The sequence below is a fragment of the Alligator mississippiensis genome, chromosome 1 (assembly GCF_030867095.1).
Source record: "Alligator mississippiensis isolate rAllMis1 chromosome 1, rAllMis1, whole genome shotgun sequence".
Lineage (NCBI taxonomy): Eukaryota > Metazoa > Chordata > Crocodylia > Alligatoridae > Alligator > Alligator mississippiensis.
In genome coordinates, this window is record NC_081824.1 from 485,797,395 (window position 1) to 485,816,383 (window position 18,989).

At 55.9% G+C, this 18,989-nt stretch overlaps 1 protein-coding gene across 1 annotated transcript; it reads right to left on the reverse strand.

Moving 5' to 3' along the window:
* Nucleotides 1-4,638: 4,638 nt before the first annotated feature.
* LOC106737724 (zinc finger protein 420) lies at nt 4,639-15,573 on the reverse strand. Its single transcript, XM_059725470.1, is given in 6 exon segments — nt 4,639-7,662; nt 10,393-10,509; nt 11,117-11,243; nt 11,982-13,530; nt 13,629-14,256; nt 14,601-15,573. Coding segments are annotated over 4 exon segments (2,700 nt in total). The 5' UTR covers nt 12,288-13,530; nt 13,629-14,256; nt 14,601-15,573; the 3' UTR covers nt 4,639-5,512.
* Nucleotides 15,574-18,989: the final 3,416 nt, after the last annotated feature.

Sequence of the window (18,989 nt, forward strand, 5' to 3'; positions counted from 1 at the left end):
CCTACACAGTCAGATGGATTGCAAATTGGCTGAAGGGCCATACTCAGAGGGTGGTGGTGGACGGGTCCTATTCGACCTGGGGGGAAGTGACCTAGGGAGTCCCCCAGGGCTCGGTCCCTGGGCCCGCGCTGTTCAATTTCTTTGTCAGCAATTTGGACGAGGGGGTGAAAAGCAACCTTTTTAAATTTGCTGATGATACCAAAATTTGGGGTGAGGTGGGCACGCTAGTAGGGAGGAAAGACTGCAGCAAGACTTGGATAGGTTGCAGGGGTGGGCTAACAAAAACAGGATGCATTTCAATACTGACAAGTGCAGGGTGCTGCACTTGGGCAGTAGTAACCAGCAGCACACTGATAAGATGGGAAACTCCCTTCTTGAGATCATGGAGACAGAAAGGGATCTTGGAGTCATCGTTGACTCCAAGATGAACGTGGGCCGACAGTGCGAGGTCACGGTCGGCAGGGCTAACTGGACCCTATCGTGCATCCACAGGTGCATCTCAAGTAGGGCTAAGGAGGTGATCCTCCCCTTCTACGCGACACTGGTCAGGCTGCAGCTGGAGTACTGTGTCCAGTTCTGGGCACCCCACTTCACGAGGGATGTGGACAACATTGAGAGGGACTAGAAGAGGGCCACCCACATGATCCGGGGGACAGCAAGGTAGACCCTACAGTGAGAGGCTATGGGACCTGAACCTGTTCAGCCTTCACAAGAGAAGGCTGAGGGGGGACCTGGTGACTGTCTACAAACTCACTAGGGGGGACCAGAAGGGTTTGGAGGAGACCTTGTTTCCCTCAGCGCCTTTGTTGGATAGCAGGTTTAGATTAGACATCCGTAAGAACTACTTCACAGTCAGGGCGGCTAGGATCTGGAACCAACTTCCAAGGGAAGTGGTGCTGGCTCCTACCCTGGGGGTCTTCAAGAAGCGGCTCGATGCCTATCTGGCTGGGGTCACTTGAGCCCAGTTTCCCTCCTGCCCAGGCAGGGGGTCGGACTTGAAGATCTACAAGGTCCCTTCTGACCCTGCTTCTATGATTCTCTGATGTCTGCCCTCCTACACAGGGGCGTGCATGTGTTTGCATTCCTGCATGCGGTGTGTGTGCACACACACAAGCATCCCTTTCTGCACAGGGTGTCCGTGTGTTTATATGCCCACCCTCCTGCATGGGGGTGTGGGTGCATGTGCACGCTGTCCTGCATCATAGGGTGGACGTGTGTGCACACCCTTCCTGGACTTCTGGAGGTGGTGACCAGTGGTGGAGAGAGGGTGCAGGGCCAGTCTTCCCCTGAAGTGGGGGCACGCTTTCTGCCCGGCATCTCCTGAGTTCATTGAACACCCCTGCAGCTCCAGCAGGGCACTGCCAGTCCATTCCTCCTCCTCTCCAGCCTCAGTTTCCCCTGCTGCAGATGCAGACCACTGCTCCTAGTCCTGTCCCTGACAGCCATGGAGAAATACACATCTCCATCTTCTCTGGTGTTGCCCAAGACTGGGGTCAAAACCCACTCAGTCTTCTCTTCTCCAGACACAATCACCTGAGGTCTTCCAGCCTGTCCCCCACATCCCTGCCTGCCAGGCCCCTCAGCCTTTGGGTCCCTCTTTGCTTGCCTCTTTCCAACCTCTCCACCTCCTTCTGGAAGTGCAGGGTCCCGAACCGGACCCAGGGGAAGTCTCCCCAGTGCTGAAGGATCCCTGCCTTTGATTTGTAAGGGGCGCTCCTGCTCATGCCGCTCAGGAGGATGCTGATTTCTTTTACCACCAAAGTACACGGCTGGCTCGGATCCAGCTCATGGTCCCTGGCTCCCCCCTCATCATCTCTGCAGGGCTACAACACGGCTATATGTTCCTCTGGCTGGATTGGTGAGTGCAATTATTCCCTGCAAAGTGTGGGGCTTTGCACCTGTCGCCCACAACTCAGTTTCCCTACTCTATTGGCCATGGGGTCAGGATCTGAGTGGAATGGGCCAGGAACACATTTGAATGTGAATTGTATAAATGGGACTGACACCATGACAGGCTCTATGTGAGCTGTTATCACACAGGAAAGAGACCTGGGAGTGATTGCGGAAAGTTCAATAAGAGCACCAGCTCCATGGCCAGCCACTGTGAAGAAAGCAATGGAAAATGTGAGGGCTGATGAGGAAGGAAATGGTCTTACAAGGTCCCTTTCAGACCTAATGTCTATGCAATTACATCTATGAAAGGTTCTGCTTTCGGTCGCAGTTTGACAGTCCGCAGTCTAAAAAGGTTGAGACCCACGGCTCTAGGGGACGTTCTCATCATGGAAATGCTAGAAGAGAGGGGCTGAGGGGGCCTGCAGAGGTCACCTCCAGTCCAGCCATCGCCTGATTCAGAATCTGCCACATGCCTGACACAGAGCATACATCACACCTGGTCCTGACCCTGGAAAAGCAGAAGGGCCACGGTGCTCATCCTCCTGCTGCTGAGCCAGGTTAGTAATCCACACCCAAGGGATCCCAGGCAGAGGCCGGGATCACACTATAAAGGCAGGCAAAGCTCCCCAGTCTGTACTGGTCTGACCAGCAGGTCAGATCCATCCTGGTGCTGAGGAGCAATCCCTGGGATGGAGCTGAGCTCCCCTGGAGATCCCCCAGGGCTGCAGGAAGTGGGGTCACCAGTTGGCCTTGGGATTTTTTGGGCTCAGGGGTGAGGAGTGCAAGTAGAAGAAGAGAGAGGAAGAGATGGGGGTGTCCACCCATCCCCCCCCACCCCATGACAGCCCACCCCACAACTGCCCCAGGTGAGCACAGGCACCCCCACAGCACCCCCTAGTACACAATGGCAATATAGCATCCTCTGTCCCATTACAGCTTCTATCACACCTGGCCCAAGTAAGTGCCGACCCACCAGGCCATTTGGTAGGTGTGCCTCGTACATAACCAGGTGGAGTTTCATAGATTTCATAGATTTCATAGACATTAGGGCTGGAAGGGGCCTCAGAAGATCGAGTCCAACCCCCTGCCGAAAGGGCAGGAAGTCAGCTGTGTCATAGGATCCCAGCAAGATGAGCATCCAGTTTGCTCTTGAAGGTGTTCAATGAAAGCGCTTGAACCACCTTTGGTGGCAGGCTGTTCCAGACCTTGGGGGCTCGGACAGTAAAGAAATTCTTCCTTATGTCCAGCCTGAAATGGTCTTGTAGTAGTTTATGACCATTCGACCTCATCATCTTTTGGGGTGCTCTGGTGATCAAACGTTCCCCCAGATACTGGTGGTCACCCCGATAAACTTATAGGTGGCCACCAGATCACCCCTGAGCCTGTGCTTTTCCAGGGTAAAGAGCCCCAGGGCTCTCAGCCTGTCATCATAGGGTCTGCTTCCCTGACCTCTGATCATGCGCGTGGCTCTTCTCTGGACTCTCTCAAGCTTCTCCACATCCTTTTTGAATTGTGGAGCCCAAAACTGGATGCAGTACTCCAGCTGCGGGCTTAACCAAGGCCGAGCACAGGGGGAGAATGAAATCCCGGGATTTGCTTGAGAAGCATCTATGGATGCAAGCCAGCATTTTGGTCGCTTTACTAGCCACAGCATCGCATTGCAGGTTCATGTTCATCTTGTGGTCAATGATGACCCCCAAGTCTCTTTCTTCCTTAGTGCTAGCCAGCGTAGCGCTGCCAAGCCTATAAGGATGCTGCGGGTTTTTCTTCCCAAGGTGCAGAACCTTGCATTTATCGGCGTTGAACACCATCAGATTCTCATCCGCCCACTTGCTGAGCCTGTCCAGGTCAGCCTGGATCACCCCCCTGTCTTCTGTGCCCCCACCAATGATGATGCCCCCTGCAGGGCAATGAGGTATCACACCTACCTACACTATCATCCTTCACACTTGCTCCAGGTGAACACAGATCCCACGTGGGACACACAACAGCATCTGCCTGAGGTCACTGCAGACCCCCCACCCCATCTGGTGCCCCCCATCCTGCAGGGCATGGGCAGAAATGCCCCCAGCTCCAGCCCTGCCCCTGACTCTGAGGGGGCTGCTGCTGCAAGTCACCAACCGCAAATGGGACAAACTCAGCCGGATTCCCCCATGATTGGCTGGACTGCCTGTGCCCAATGCCCCACCCCAGGCCCAGCACACACCACCTGTCCTGACCCTGATACCTGCCCCAGCACTGCATGTTGCAGGGATGCTGGCAGGGGTGCTGGAAGCGGTGTGGAGAACCTGCTCTCCCAAGGAGGGAGACACCCCCCTGGAGCTGGCACCATGCACAGACTGCCCCTCACTCCCTCAGTCACCTCCGTGGGGCAAATGGGTCACTGTGGTGGGTGAGGGCAGGAACAGGGCAGACGGGGCTGGCTTGGGGCACCTGTTGAGCCAGTTGCCATTCGCTTGGCCAGGGTTACTCACCCCGTGGCTCTGGCTCACCCAGCTCTGGGTCCTGCTGTGGGAAGAGGGCAAAAGTGCATGGGAACAGCCAGTCAGGCAGCAGCAGGGTGGGTAGATCAGACTACCTCTTGCTCCCAAGGGTTAGCAACAACCCCTGCATAGTGGTGAATCATTTGAAAAGAGAAGGTGCTGGAAGGCACAGAGATATCTGCCCTAGAAAGGGTTGTGGTCCCTGGCCTGTTCACATTGCACAGCTCGTGAGAAGGCAGAAATCAGCCACAGAGGTGCCATGTCCAATTCTGGGGTTTTAGTAGTAGGGAATGCATGAGAGAAAATACAATGAAGGGGAGGAGGGCAGGGGAGCAGCACACACCCCGTGCTGCACAGTTCTGCAGAGGCTGAAAAGCAAGACAGGCCAAAGAGGATCTGGAGGTGGCAAAAGCAGCTCCTTGTAGACCCCACTGGGCATGGGCAGGTCTGGAAGAGTTGTGATGGGGAGGTGAGGAAAGGCAAGGTCAGGGATGATTGTAGGGAATGCTTCCCCAGCCATAAATGCACTCCTCCCTTCAACTCAGGGCCTCATCTACCAGAACCCCGGGACCAGGAGGAAGGAGAAAGCTGGGAGGCAGCCAAGGAAAGTCAACAGGTGTCATCTGATGTCAGCTGTCTGGGAGAAGGCACCCTAGCGTGAAGGCACTTCTTCCCCTGGGAGTACTTTTAGAGAATGATGGGGATTTAAGACTGAAGCAAAGATCATCTCCTCCTTGTCTCCTTCCCCGACATCGGGGCTGACCTCAGCCTGAAGTGTTTCCTCTTATTCCCCGCCAGCCCACAACCATTCCTTGGGGGCCAGTGTCTGGGATCTGGACTCCCACTGTACCCTACAAGGGACAAAGCTTGGGGGGACTCTTTGTTCACGCCACCAGCATGGGGGTGCTTGTCTGAATGCACCACTGGTGGGTGCTGAGCAGGCAGACATCTAAAAGTCCTTCCTGCACTGCTGGCAGAATTAGGGATGCTTCTGGGTGTGGATGTGCTGATTCCAGGATGGGTGGGAGAGATGGGGGAAGCTTTTGCAATACTCAGAGCACCGATGTAGCTTCTCCACTGTGTAGATGCACTGGTGCTCAGCACAGGCTGCAGGAGTAGGCGAAGCTCTGCCTACACTAAGAGCAATGATGTGGCTTCTCCCCTTTGTGCATGCACTGGTGCTGGGCCAGGGTGGAGGAATGACTGAAGCTGTTCCCGCACTCAGAGCACTCATATGGCTTCTCCCCTGTGTGGACATGCTGGTGCTGGGCCAGGTGGGAGCACTGGGTGAAGTTCCTTCCACAAAGAAAGCAGTGATATCGCTTCTCCCTGGTGTGGAGGTGCTGGTGCTGTGCCGGGTGGGATGGGTAGGTGAAGCTCTTCCCACACTCAGAGCACTGATATGGCTTCTCTCCTTTTTGAATGAGCTTGTGCTTGGCCAGGGATGAGGAATAACTGAAGCTCTTCCCACACTCAAAGCAGCGATATGACTTCTCCCCTGTGTGGACACGCTGGTGCTGGGTCAGGCTGGAGGAGCGAGTGAAGCTCTTCCCACACTCATAACCATGATGTGGCTTCTCCCCTGTGTGAATGTGATGGTGGCAGGCCAGGGAGAAGGAAAAACTGGACCTCTTCCCACACTCAAAACACTGATATGGCTTCCCCCATGTGTGGGTGCACTGGTGCCGGGCCAGCTGAGAGGAATACCTGTAGCTCTTCCCACACTCGAAGCCTTGATATGGCTTCTCCCCTGTGTGGACGCGCTGGTGCCGTACCAGCTAGGAGGAATAACTGAAGCTCTCCCCACAATCAGAGCACTGATATGGCTTCTCTCGTGTGTGGACACACTGGTGCCGGGCCAGGTTGGAGGAATAAATGAAGCTCTCCCCACACTCAGAGCACTGATATGGCTTCTCCCCTGTGCGGAAAACCTGGTGCCGGGCCAGGTTAGAGGAATAACTGAAGCTCTTCCCACACTCAGGGCATTGATATGGCTTCTCCTGTGTGTGGATGTGCTGGTGCCGGGCCACCTCGGAGGAATAACTGTATCTATTCCCACACTCAAAGCACTGATGTAGCTTCTCCTCTGTGTGGACACGCTGGTGTCGGGCCAGGTTGGAGGAAAACCTGAAGCTCTTCCCACACTCAGAGCATTGATTTGGCTCCTCCCTTGTGTGGATGTGCCGGTGCTGGGCCAGGCCAGAGGAGCAAGTGAAGCTCTTTCCTCATTCAGAGCACTGATATGGATTCTCCCCTGTATGGACACGCAGGTGCTGGGCCAGTTTGGAAGTATAACTAAAGCTCTTCCCACACTCAAAGCACTGATATGATTTCTCCCCTGTGTGGATGCGCTGGTGCTGGGCCAGGTGGGAGGATCGGGTGAAGTTCTTCCCACACGCAAAGCACTGATGTGGCTTCTCCCGTGTGTGCATGCACCTGTGCCTGGCCAGGCTGGAGGGCTGCCTGAAGCTCTTCCCACACTTTGTGCAGCAGTGTGGCTGCTGCCTCCTACACACACGAGTGTTGGACAGGCCCTGCCAGCTGATGAAGTTCTTCCTGCACTCTTTGCAATGGTGTGTCTTCCTCCCCAAGTGCATGCGTCGGTGCTGAACCAGGGAGAAGAAATGGGTGAAGGTCTTACCACATGTGACACAGCAGTACTGACGCTTCTTTCTGTGCACAACCTGGGTTTTGAGCAGCACAAAGCTCTTCCCCCTTTTGGTGAAGCGGTGGGGGAGCTGTCCAGATTGGATCTGGTGGTGAGCAGCCAGGGTTGAGAGGTAGGTGAAGCTCTTCCCACACGTGGCGCGTACACGGGGCTTCTCCCCAGCATGTCTTATCTTGTGCAAAGCCAGGTGTGAGGGGCAGCTAAAACTTTTCCTGCACTGAGAGCAGGGGTGGCCTCTCCCCCTGGGCTTGGTAGTGAGCTCCTGATTCCCTCTGAGGTCCCCCACATTGCCTTCGTTTGCATGCAGTGTCTCTCTCCAGTGCACCTTTGCTTTTTTCCTCTTCAGGTGTCTCAGCATGACATATTCATCTCTGCACCTTGGCCTTTTTCTGGCTTCTTTCCCGTCTTCACTCCAATGCCCAACGAGCGATGGGAGATTGTTCACTGCTACATTCTCCTGCTTTGGGGGCATCCCCTGACCCTTCTGCCATTGGTCTGTTGCTGGGCTCAGGGAATCCACCTCACCCATACTCCCCAGGGAAGCCCATGGTGGCTCCAGCTTTCCAGGCCCTTCCTCAGGAGCCTGCTCCTCAGTTCTGCTCAGCAACCAGGCATGTCCTGCATGGGAGGAAGAAACACCAGATTAGTCCCTGCCCTGCTGCCAAGGGGCAAGCACTGCTATTCCTTCTGCTGGGATGGGCGTCGGAGCAGGACTTGGCACTTGTGTTTCCTCAAGAAAACTAGGTCTTCCAGCCAAAGTCCCTGTGCCAGTCTCACCTTCCCTATTTGGTGGAGTTAAGAGGCAGACTCTCAAGGTCTCTGGCCCAGCTCTCACCCCATCACCTCAGGCCCTGCTCCAACAAACACTTGGGGCATATGCGCTTGGACGGTGCCCAAAAAGGTTCATGTTTTAACAGGCTGAGGAAGAGACCAAGAGGATCTGCTAAAAGGAAAAATGAGGCTCTCAAAGGTCTGCGTATCCCACAGCACTGGTGGGTCCTGGGGGAGATGGTGCTGAGCCCTCTACCTGACTAGGCTGACATGCTCCACATGCCCCAGTGCTTTGGTGAGACCCATCTGCAATGCTTGTCCTTGATCTCTGGCAGTCCTGAAAGCAGCATATGGGTACAAGGGTGAACAGCCTCGGGGTGCATTTCTGGGGCTTGTCACCAGTCAGGAGTGTGTGGTGAGCACTGCCTTACACTGTTTGGTAGCAAAACCCATCATGTTTCATGCATTATCCTTCCAAGAAATGTTCTGGGAGTGGAGGATTGAGAGCAGTGATCTGCTTCCTATCTGTTTCAGGGGCAATGTCTGGTGCAGGGAATGAGCCCATGGAGCTTTCCTCTGCTAATGAATCCCAGGCAGCCTCCACATCACAGACAGCTGCACTGGGACAAAGGCCTTGGCACGAACCCTCACACGGACTCTGGGCTGAGCCTCAGGCTTCGTGACACTCAGGGCCCCAGAGAGGAAATGGCACAGGGGAGATTCTGGTGCAAACAGTGGAGGATTCACTTCCCCCAACCACATTAAATCTTCTGAATCCCACCCAATCCACTGACCCACTTCATTCAGCCTGAGACCAGGATTACACACGTCCTGTGCTCCAGGTCAACCAGACCAGGAGACACCAGGGACAGCCCCAGCCTCTCTCTTGTCCAACAAGAATGGCTGGGGGTGAAAAAGCCCAGAAGTGAGAGCTTGTGCCCATGATGGGTGAAGATAACCAGGGCAGAAGAGCCTATAAATTAGTCCTGGGTAAGGCCTGAAAACTATACCTTCCTTGGACTGGTTAGTGCAGTGGAGGTACCTGTGCCAGGGCAGTCTCTATAAAATGCCACGTTGCCACCCCTGAGAAAGGTGAGTGCAGAGCGCCTGAAAACCTTGGCTCCCACTGCCTTGTGGGTTACTCTTGGCTTGGAAAAGGATAGGGGGAGCCTGCCCCAACAGAAAACCCCTGGTGAAAGCCAAGGAGGGAAGATGCATGGGAGGGTACACCTGGCAGCAGCTGTCACTTGAAGTAGAAAAGATTGCTAAAAAAACAGCCTCTCAAGCTGCAAAGAGGGCAATCTGTGAAGGAGCTCCTGCGGGGCAAGGGCCAGGGCCAGGGCCAAGCCAGCCACAGTGTCAGAAGTGATCCCATGACATGAACTAACTTAAATGGGGTTAAGCCCTTCCCTTTTTCATCTTTGTGTTTTCCAGGATGTGGACCAGCAGTAAATCATGAAGAAGTTCACTTGGTACAAAGAAGAGTCAAGGTTCACTGTGTTCTGCATAGTCATTGTCTTGCTTGCTCGGGTGTGTTTGTGTACCGTTATTGCTGTAAGTGGCTGTGGTGTTAACCATGCTAGACATGAAATGTAAGCACAAGTTCTGGATGGGTTCTGGAATATCTGCAAAGTGGCTACAGAAAATGGTACATCCCTGGAGCATGGCCTCCTGGGCCTCAAAAATATTAGTCACGCTAAAGATCGAGAAGGACGGATTGAACGTATCTTTTTTTTCTCATCCTTTTATTCATTTCCTTTTGACCCTTAGTATTTCTCCAGCATCTTGCAGGGCAGAGAGGCACTGGTAGTGCTCCAGTGACACCAAGCAATCCTTTTGAACCAATAAGGAAATCGTTGCCAATTATACAGAAGGGGCAGAACTACGGAGAACATGTCTGGTCCCCAAAAAACCCTGATCATGGGATGTTTGTCTGATCCAGAAAGCCATCTTAAATATTAAAGAATACCATCATTTGAGCACTGAAAGAGATTTAAAGACTTAGCCATAATTATCGCTGGAGAAAATCTGTTCAGCAGGTAAGGAACTTGGGGATTGGACAATTTGGCATGAGAAAGTTATTGACTCAGTGGACAAACAAAGGAAGAGGGTGTTGTGTGCATGCTCTTACTCTGGGGAGTTCGGGGGCGGTGGTGCAATTTCTACTTGAACTGCAGGAAAGCCAGAAAAAACCATCTCCCACACCCAGCAGAGGACACGAGGCCGGCACCACCAAAGGTGTCTGCTGTAATGTCTAAAGGAGCCACGTCTCAGGTTGTATTGCAGGGAGGAAGTTGTAATAATCACTATTAAAGTTTACTGGATATTAAATCAGTGAGGGGCCATGTCAAACACTGGGGGTCTTTGGCAAAATCAACCTGTTGGTAACAGTTTCCACAGGTTGAATTTCAGCGGGTGGAACAACACCCATCTGCACACATGACAGCATAAGCTATTTGAGGTCAGCACCCTGAAATGGCAGCACAGCGCAGGTCTGCAGTTTCCAGGCTCCCTTTCACCCTGGGCATGGAGCGTTTGTGAGAGGGGAGTCGGGTGGAGGGGACAGCCACAACTCACCTGGCAGCACGTCCTCTGACTTTCGCATTTCCCCATGGTCCTCATCATCACAGACCCAGAGCTCCACCTTTCCTCGCTGGATGCGGCAGATCAAGTCAGGGGCAGGGCCTCGATACCCTGTTTGGGCAGTGGTTAGAGAGAGTTTATCCAGTGGTACTGGATGCAAAATAAGCAACTGAAATTTGGGGCATGGAGCCAATGAACTCAAGGATTATATTAAAGACTTGAAGGACAAGGGAGGACGGACATTTAGGCTGAAAGAGAAGGCATAGCAGGGGGAAGAGGATTGTCCTTTTCGTCCAGGTAGTGGACGTATGGTCATAGGAAGCAAACACCAATGCAATTCCAGGCAAATGAGTGGAAATGAGTTTGGACAGAGCACACTAGGCAAGAGAGGGAGGAAATCAGAATAACTGCCCAAGGAACAGCTGGTAGTGCATTTTTAGGCACAATGAATGGCCATGACAAGTCCGTGGTGAGAAGGCATGGGGAAATCATGTTATTAAGGGGGAAGACTCCAGGGAAGGCGGCTGGATCAAATGATCAAGGAATATATACAAGTATGAGATAGGAGAGGTCTGATCATGGACAGAGCAGAGGGGAGCACAGGGATTTAAGCCACCAGCCAAACGTTCATGAGGATGACACTGTTAAAACCAGGAAGAAGACAACACTGCTTCAGAGCTCACATGGCTCCAGGGCAAGGCAAGAACCAGAGGTTTACCCAGGGAAAGGAGGGCTTGGTGGTTCATCAGCATCTGGTCCCGGTAAAGCCCCTTGTCCTCCTCTTCCAGCAGCTCCCACTCTTCCCGTGTGAAATACACTGCCACGTCCTCAAACACCTCCCAGAGCTGCAGGCACAAGCGTTACAGCATCAGTGTCTCCTGCCCAGCTTCCCCCACGGCCCTGTCTGCACTCACTCTGCACTACAGCCCTTTGCACGCTTAGTCAGGACAAGCAGGGGTACACTACTCAGCTGACACATGATATGCAGCGATCCTCATTTTCTCTGTTTAAAAATTGCAAATTAGCTCATAAAAAAAAAGGCTCCCAAACCATAGCCCCACTACCCCTGCTGGTGCCCCATACTCCCCCCACAGCCCCCTGTCCCTGCTGGTGACATCTGGTCCAGGAAGAGAGAAAGGCTTGTGGCAGGACACTTTCACCTCCCTGGACTTCCCAGTGCTGACCTCAGAGCAGCTGTCCTTAGACCAAGCACTTCAGCACAAACCTGAACATGGAGTTGTGCAACCACAAATCATCTGCAGCCTGGGTTGTGTTACGCATGGTCCACACAGGGACTGCGGAGTCTTCTCCGATTAACTAGATTAGCTGCTGTGTCCCCTTTGTGTGTGTGTGTGGGGGGGGGGGTTACATACATCCCCTCTCCCAGCACTGTCCCCCTTCCCACCACGCTGCCCCCCTGCACTTGGTATTCAAAAGACTCTCTCTACTTATTAGTCTGGTCTGCGTATATCCTTTAATTCCAACTTTTCAAATGAGCGTGGAATTGGAAAAAACCTGTGCTGTGCCTCTGATTCAGTTAGTTTGTAAGCTGCAAATCTATCCTGGCTTCTGCCTCCCGTCACCTGCATGCTCTCCCCCTGCTTCGCCGGCCTGCCCTGCCCCTCGTGCAGCTGGCCCGGCCCAGGAGTCAGGGAGCCGCTCTGTCCCGGTCTCCCTGGGGAGGGTCTCTGCGGCTCCAGGTTCACAGGCCCTTCCTCGGGAGGCTGCTGATCTGCTCGGCTCAGGGTCCCAGCACCTGTGGGTGGAAGAGAGTACACAGGTGAGCACTGGGGCGGTGACAGGGAAAAGCCCTGCTCGTCTCCTGGACTGGCCTGGGATGAAGGGAGCTGGAGGCTGCAGTATGTGGAGAGGGGAGACGGGAGACTCATTGTCCCACTGGCAAGAGGCTGGAGACGATCCAGTAGAAGTGCCCCAGCGCCGGTGGCGTTCACGGCACCGTGACATTGCTCCTTGGGGAAGGATCTGGAGGGTGCTGGTGCTGGATCACATCCACATGTTGGAGGGGGAAATGCAAGGTCATTCTACTCCAGGATGCATGAAATGCTCCCAGGAGCACCAGGAGAGCAAGAGCCACTGACCACGCACCCATCAAACTGTTCTGGCAGAGAGATTTCTGCACGGGGGATGGGGCCTCCTGCCACTGGAAAGGGGAGACCCACCATTACTCACCTCACCTGGGGAACGGCCTGGTCCGGGGCACCCTCCTGGGGACCCTCCACGTGCTGACAGCTCCCAGGTCTCCCCTGTCCCGGGGATCTTCAGCAGGACGGAGGCCTGGGTGAACTGCACTTGGCCCAGCCAGAGGCCACTGGGCACTCATTTCCGCATCACCTGCACCAGCCTTTTACAGACTGATATTTTTACAACACTGATCGTTAGAACAGCAATTACATCACTGGTTGTGACCATGGCAGCACAGCAAGAGCCAGTCACTTAAAGTATCTTTCTGAGAGCAGCAGTGCAGGGAGTGAGAAAGATCCTGGGCCTCGGACCACCCACAGTGACCAGAGCCCTGTCCCACACCATCCACACACGTACAAACCTTGCGGCCCTGTCCCAGAAGGGGCAGGCATTGGAGCCGCTCACCCCAACCGCAGGACAGCCACTCAGGCTCCTAACTGCACGCCAGGACTTCATCCCACACCTCACCTGCCCCTGGCTCCTTGGACTCATTCAAGAGCCACTGGATACTGCCCGCTCTGCTCCGCTCGCTGTCCCCCCGTGTAGCGCTTGTTTGGAGCCTGCAACCCCACTCCCAGCCCTGTTTTCTACTTAGTTGTCCCCCAAACTCAACTGACCTAAACCCCGTCACCAACACTAATAATGGCGGGGGGTGTGGGGAAGTAACAGCTACTCTTTGGGTGTCAAGCCCATGTTAAGCTTGTACATCAAAAAGGCTGGTAAGAACCCGGCTCTGGGTTGGGCGGGGGCTCCTTCTTGGTGACATGGGGCAGCTCGTGCTCGGGCCCTGGGGTTTCCCGCTCTCCTGCCTCCTCCAGAGGCCTGTCCTCCAGAGGCCTGCTGCCCCCAGGAATCACCAGGCTCCTTGAGGGCCTTCGCGGGCTGCATCTTGTCTGAGGACCTCTCCTCGATCTTCACACGCACAGTTACCTGGGGACGAGATACACGTGTCACTGGGGAGCCGGAATCTGGGGGGGAACATCCCCTGACACGTTGAGGTGCAAATGGCAGCAAACAAACGCTCTCACCTGCAGCTTCCTGTCCTCCGCCTGCCCCAGCTGAAACCCCTCGGCCAGGGCCACGGCCTGGGCACACGTCTCCACGTGGCACCCGCACACCCAGCTCCGCATCTCCGGGGGCAGGATGGCCAGGAACTGCTCCAGCACCACCAGCTCCAGCATCTGCTCCTTGCTGCGGCGCTGCGAATCCAGCCAGTGCCGGCACAGCTCCCGCAGGCAGCTGCAAATCTTCCCTGGGCCCTCGGCTTCCCGGTAGCACAGGCCACAGAAGAGCTGGCGCCAGGGCTCTGGGGTGGGGAGCTCATCCCACGGTGCCAGCTGTGGGGTCGCGGAGGGCAGCTCGGCCTCGCAAGGGGGCTGCATGGCCTGCGTCGCGTCCTGGCTCCACAGCTTTCGGTGCTGGACCGGCTCCGGTCTGGATGACTCGAGGGACTTCTGCACCCTCAGCCCCTGCCTGCACACCTCCTGGGTCCTGCTCCTCCAGCTCCAGCTGGGAAGGGGAGGCCCACTGCTGCCACGGCTCCAGCGCAGCAGCCACGTCTCCCCAGGAGGGGTCTCACCAGCCAGAGACCTGGGCTCTCGCTCTCTGTACACTCATGCACAGCGCCTGTCGGCAGCGTGCGGTCTCCAGGAACACCTGTGGGAAAGGAGACAGCAGAAATCTGTCCATGGATCCGAGACCTGGGACCATAATCCTGCCCCAGACTGAGGTTTGCCCCAGCCCTGATGCTCCCAACTGTAAGGGTTCCTATATTCAGATTTTGGAGACCATGAAATTTGCAGCTGAATAAAGGCTTTTCTCTGCATCTCAGCAGAGCTGCTGACTGTAAGGCAGAATGATGCATTAAAAATAACCTTGCAAACGTTTAGGCAAGCAGTTTTCTAAGAAGGTTGCAGTGTTGTAAAGTACAGAGCCGGTTGCCTAATAAGAACAAGATGCAGCCCACCAGCTATTGTCAGGAGATAAATTAGAAGCAAAACCTTGGAGAGGCTGCTAAAGTCAGCAAGAAACTAGGAAGAATCAGCAAGTGACTGAGAAAAGCTGAATTCGTGGCCTTACGCATGCCCTCTTAGCAGAGAGGCATGTAAATGAATAACGTGCATAGGCAATGCCATGGTAATGAGGGCAGAGCTTGTGATGGGAGGAGAAATGGGTGGAACAATGGGGGGAGGGGCAAAGGGGGAGTGAATTTTAATGACCGTGAACCAAGCTGTAGAAATGTGGAAAGAAGTGTTGTTCAGTGCAGGGCCCCGGTTTGTTGGTTTTTGGGGAGCTCGGAAGCTGGCTCCAGGCTGAATAAGGCTGTTGTGAGCGCTGTGTGCTGGTGCTTGCTCCCTGCTTGCTGTGACTAAGGAGTAACCGGATCCATGGGCAATTGGATCAACGTCTCCCTAGCTGGGCGCCGCATGGAGTCACTCGGAGCAGTGTCGGAGCCGTCCTTCCTGCCCCTCCGGCCCCAGCGCAGGATGCGGGCACCGGGCCGGCTGGAGAAATGGGGCAGCCGCAGCTCTCCACCCTTCCCAGCCCATCGGCTGCTCCCTCCTGTCCCCGCCCTGCAGTTAGGGTCACCCCTGCTCCCTGATTGGGTGGGACAGCGCCCAAATAGGAACCGCAAATCCCGGTCCTGGGCTGCATGACCCGGGACAGCGTTTGTCCCAAATTCACAGTGTCTAGAGGGACGGGAACCCGTGCTTTTCTTGCGCAGGCGGGCAGGTTCAGATGTGCAAGGGGCTGGTGGGAGGAGAGGAGTGGGGCTGGGGGGCAGGGGCGAGGGAGCATCGGGTAGGTGCTGCAGGGAGGCGGGGACATGTGCCAGCCCAGATCCCGGTGGGAGCAGGGGTCCGCGCACTCGTGAGGGGTGGCCCACCCCCCCAGCCCTGTGGGGCCTCGCTCCCCCACATTAGCTCTCAGCTCTCCCCCGGCGGGCCGGGCGCAGCGGGACCCCGCACCAGGGCTCGCTGGAGCAGAAGAAGAGGCGAGGCAGGACAAACATGTCTCCCCACCGCATCACGTCCTGGTCCTGCCCCGCCCCCTGCCGTGACGTGCCCGGATCAGGACAGGAGAGCTGAGCTGGAACAGCCTGCCGCCGGGGCACTGCGGGGGAAGCCTGCGGCGTGAGAGGGGCTTTGCCACCTGCCCACAGCGGACTCCGCTTCCCGGGGTCGGGGTGTTCCTGGCCCTTCCCAGGCTGCTTTCCAAGCCCTGCGCGGCGCGACTGGAGGAGGCAGCAGCCCCTGTAGAGAGCAGCTGCAGCGCCGCTCTCATCTGCATATGCAAATCGCATGTACATGAGACCCGCCGACGGCGTTACCTCCTGCCCAGCGCAGGCCCCCACGCGCTGTCAGGGTGCGGGCGCAGACACGTGACAGCCCGGTGTGGACGCGGCCACAGCCCGGACCGAGCACACGTGCGGGCTGCAAACGGCTCCCAGCTCCCCCCCCCCCCCCCCCCCCCCCCCCCACGGAGCCCATCGCTGGCTGACCGCTCCGGGAGGGAGGGAGGAGCCTCCGTGCCCACACCAAGCCCCTTGCAGGACCCACGGCACATAGGAACAGGCTCCTCTTGCCTGGGGGACGCTGCCCAGGAGCCCGGGGTGACCTGCCTGAGCCTCAGCTGCTTCTGGGTCCAAGCCCTGTGCTCTTTTAAGACTGTGCACATTCATCACTGTGATGGGGACAAAAAAACCCCACTCAATTAGTTAACACCAGAAGAGGAGTCCAGCTTTCCCCCACATGGTGGGGCAGGTAATGTGCACCAGAGCAGAGCAAACCCACCTGGGATGGGATGGGAGGGCTGGAGTCAGAGACCAACAAACCTCCTAACCATGTCCCTGGAGGGGTAACACTGGAGTGAGAGTGCAGGCTGTCAGGCTCTGGCCCTGGCCCTGGCCCTGGCCCTGGCCCTGGCCCTGGCCCTGGCCCTGGGAGACCGGCCATCCTGCCAAGTTGTTCTAGCAAACTCAGGCGTCCCCAATCAACGCTGTCCAAGGGGTCACGGAGAAGATCCCTTGGTCAGGATCTGGTACTCGCTCACACTGGGAGTCCAGGGTCCAGGCTTGGTACAGCGATGGTCCTTCTGTCACGTCCTTCTAATTGGTCACTTGACATGCGTGTTCCTTTATGCCTTATCTTATGCTAATCTGTTGGCTTTAGAGCCTCTCACAACCTTGCCCTATAGCTGTTATCCTATGAGATGAAAAGAAGTTAGAAATTATCATGTAAGGTTACTGCCCAAACTGAGGTTCACCCAATAAGCAAATTACACCACATTACTTTGAGATTTGAAATTAGCATTACTCTGTCCTTAGTTTCTTATTCTTGGATTCCTTGGACTGTGTGAATTATACTAGGTGGTCAGACTTGTTAGATCAGCTAATCTTGTAGCTGTGCTTATTTTCGGGGCTCACTGGTCCCATGATCATTGCAAACAGTTAGATCCCACGCTTTGGTTACATTGTGACAGACAAATTCCACTTGCGGGTTGCAAAGTTGCAAGCTTTGCATTAGCTAATCTTAACTGCTGAGACTATTGCCTGAATGTCTCCAAGAGCATATCTTTATTGCTCATGATAGTAACCCCTCTGGTTCTGGCCACCACAATCAACCCTACCCCCACATATAGGGCTGTGTTTTGTGCCCCTCCAACCCTTACCTGAGGGGAAGGGCAACAGCCAGCTTCCCCACCCCCCAGCCCTGGGCTCTGAGATAGTTATCCCTTGGGCCCTAGGGGACTTCTGGAAAATCATCCATGTGTGCAGGTGCCTTGAATCTTCCAGGCTGGAAAGGAGCCCATCATCTGCAGCCCTGGTTGGGGACGAGGGTTTGGTGGATCTGTTTGTCCTGTCACCACTGGGGCAGACCCCAGAGGCCCCGGGGGAGGTGGGAGTGAGGGGGAAAAGCCTCCTGCCCCTTGGGCACCAGAGACCTGCCCTCAGAGCCCACTACAGCCCCCTCCCAGCCACAGCCCTCTGCCCCTCTGGGAGGGGGCCATAAAGGGCCCAGTTTTCTCCCCTCAGGTTGTATCTACATACAATGTTTACTGCAGAGCTGCTTGACTACTTCTGCAGGAAACGTCTTCGCATCTACACGTGTGCCCCTATTAGGGCACACAAAATGAATCAACTCTGGAGCAGGCAAGTGCCAGTCTGCTCCAGAGTTTTTTCATGTGCAACAACACACTGCTGCAGCCAGCTGCCAGCTACCCTGTGCCCCAGCCACCCCTCTGCAATGCACTGCAACCCCGTCAGAGCAGCTGGATTTCCTGTGCATGCAGAAAATCTGGAGCAATAATCCTCAGAGTTTTTTGCTCCAGGGTGCACATTGATGCCCAGGAGCTGGACTCTGGAGCTATGTGATGGCCAGAACCAAATGGGTTAATGAGCAAATTATAGCAAATAATATCTGCTTCTTGGAGACATCTGACAGCAGTCTGACAGTTGACAGTTGATATTAGCTAAGGCAAAGCTTGTAAGATTGTAACCTGCAAATTGGATCTCGTCTGTCCCAAGTATAACCGCAATGTTAAAATTAACTGTCTGTACCGATCATAAGACTAACTGGGCCCCAAGAAGCAGAACTAGAAAACAGAACTGCAAACTTTAGCTGACCTAACGGTTCTTGCTTAAAGGTCAGTCGAAATAAAAAATAAGAAAAGTGATGGCGGCGGGTGGGGGGGGGGGGGGGGGGAGGGAGGGGAAGGCGGTGTCCCGGGGCGCTGGGGTGTGCCCGGACCCGGGGCAGTGGTGGGGCGTGCTTGGCCCCGCCCCCATGGGCCCCTCATGCCACCTCAGGGCTGGAGCCCGGCGCATCCCGCCCCCCCTCCTGCAGTTGCTGCCACTTGCCCCGTCGGCGCTGCGGGCGCTACTCGGTGCGAGAGCGGAGCCGGACACCTGCAGCAGCAAGGCGGGGCGGGGCGGGGCCGTCACTGCCCCCGGCCCGGCTCTGCCCGCCCCCTCCGCCCCCCATTGCTGCCGCCCTGCACCCGCCCGGGCTCCGGGGTCAGGGCAGCCCAGGCGGACCCGCGGGACCCCGCACGGACCCGCCGCCCGCCCCTCCCCTCCCCTCCCCTCCCCGCATGGACCCGTCTGTCCAGACCCGCACCTACACGTGGGACAGCACTACCAGCGACCACGCCCCTCGCGCTAGTAGCAGCCAATCGCCTCCTGCCATTTCCCGGGGGGCGGGCACACGCAGCGGGACGGCCAATGGCATCCAGGCGCCCAGCTCCACGCCGACAGCGCCCGGCTTTCAGCCAAACCGCCGCTGACACCGATGGGACGGCACGTGTGTGGCCGTGAGATCTTGTCCGGTCTCCCGCAGCGCCGGTGCCACGCATCCCCGCGCGCGTGTGAGCCTGGCAGTGTACACGTG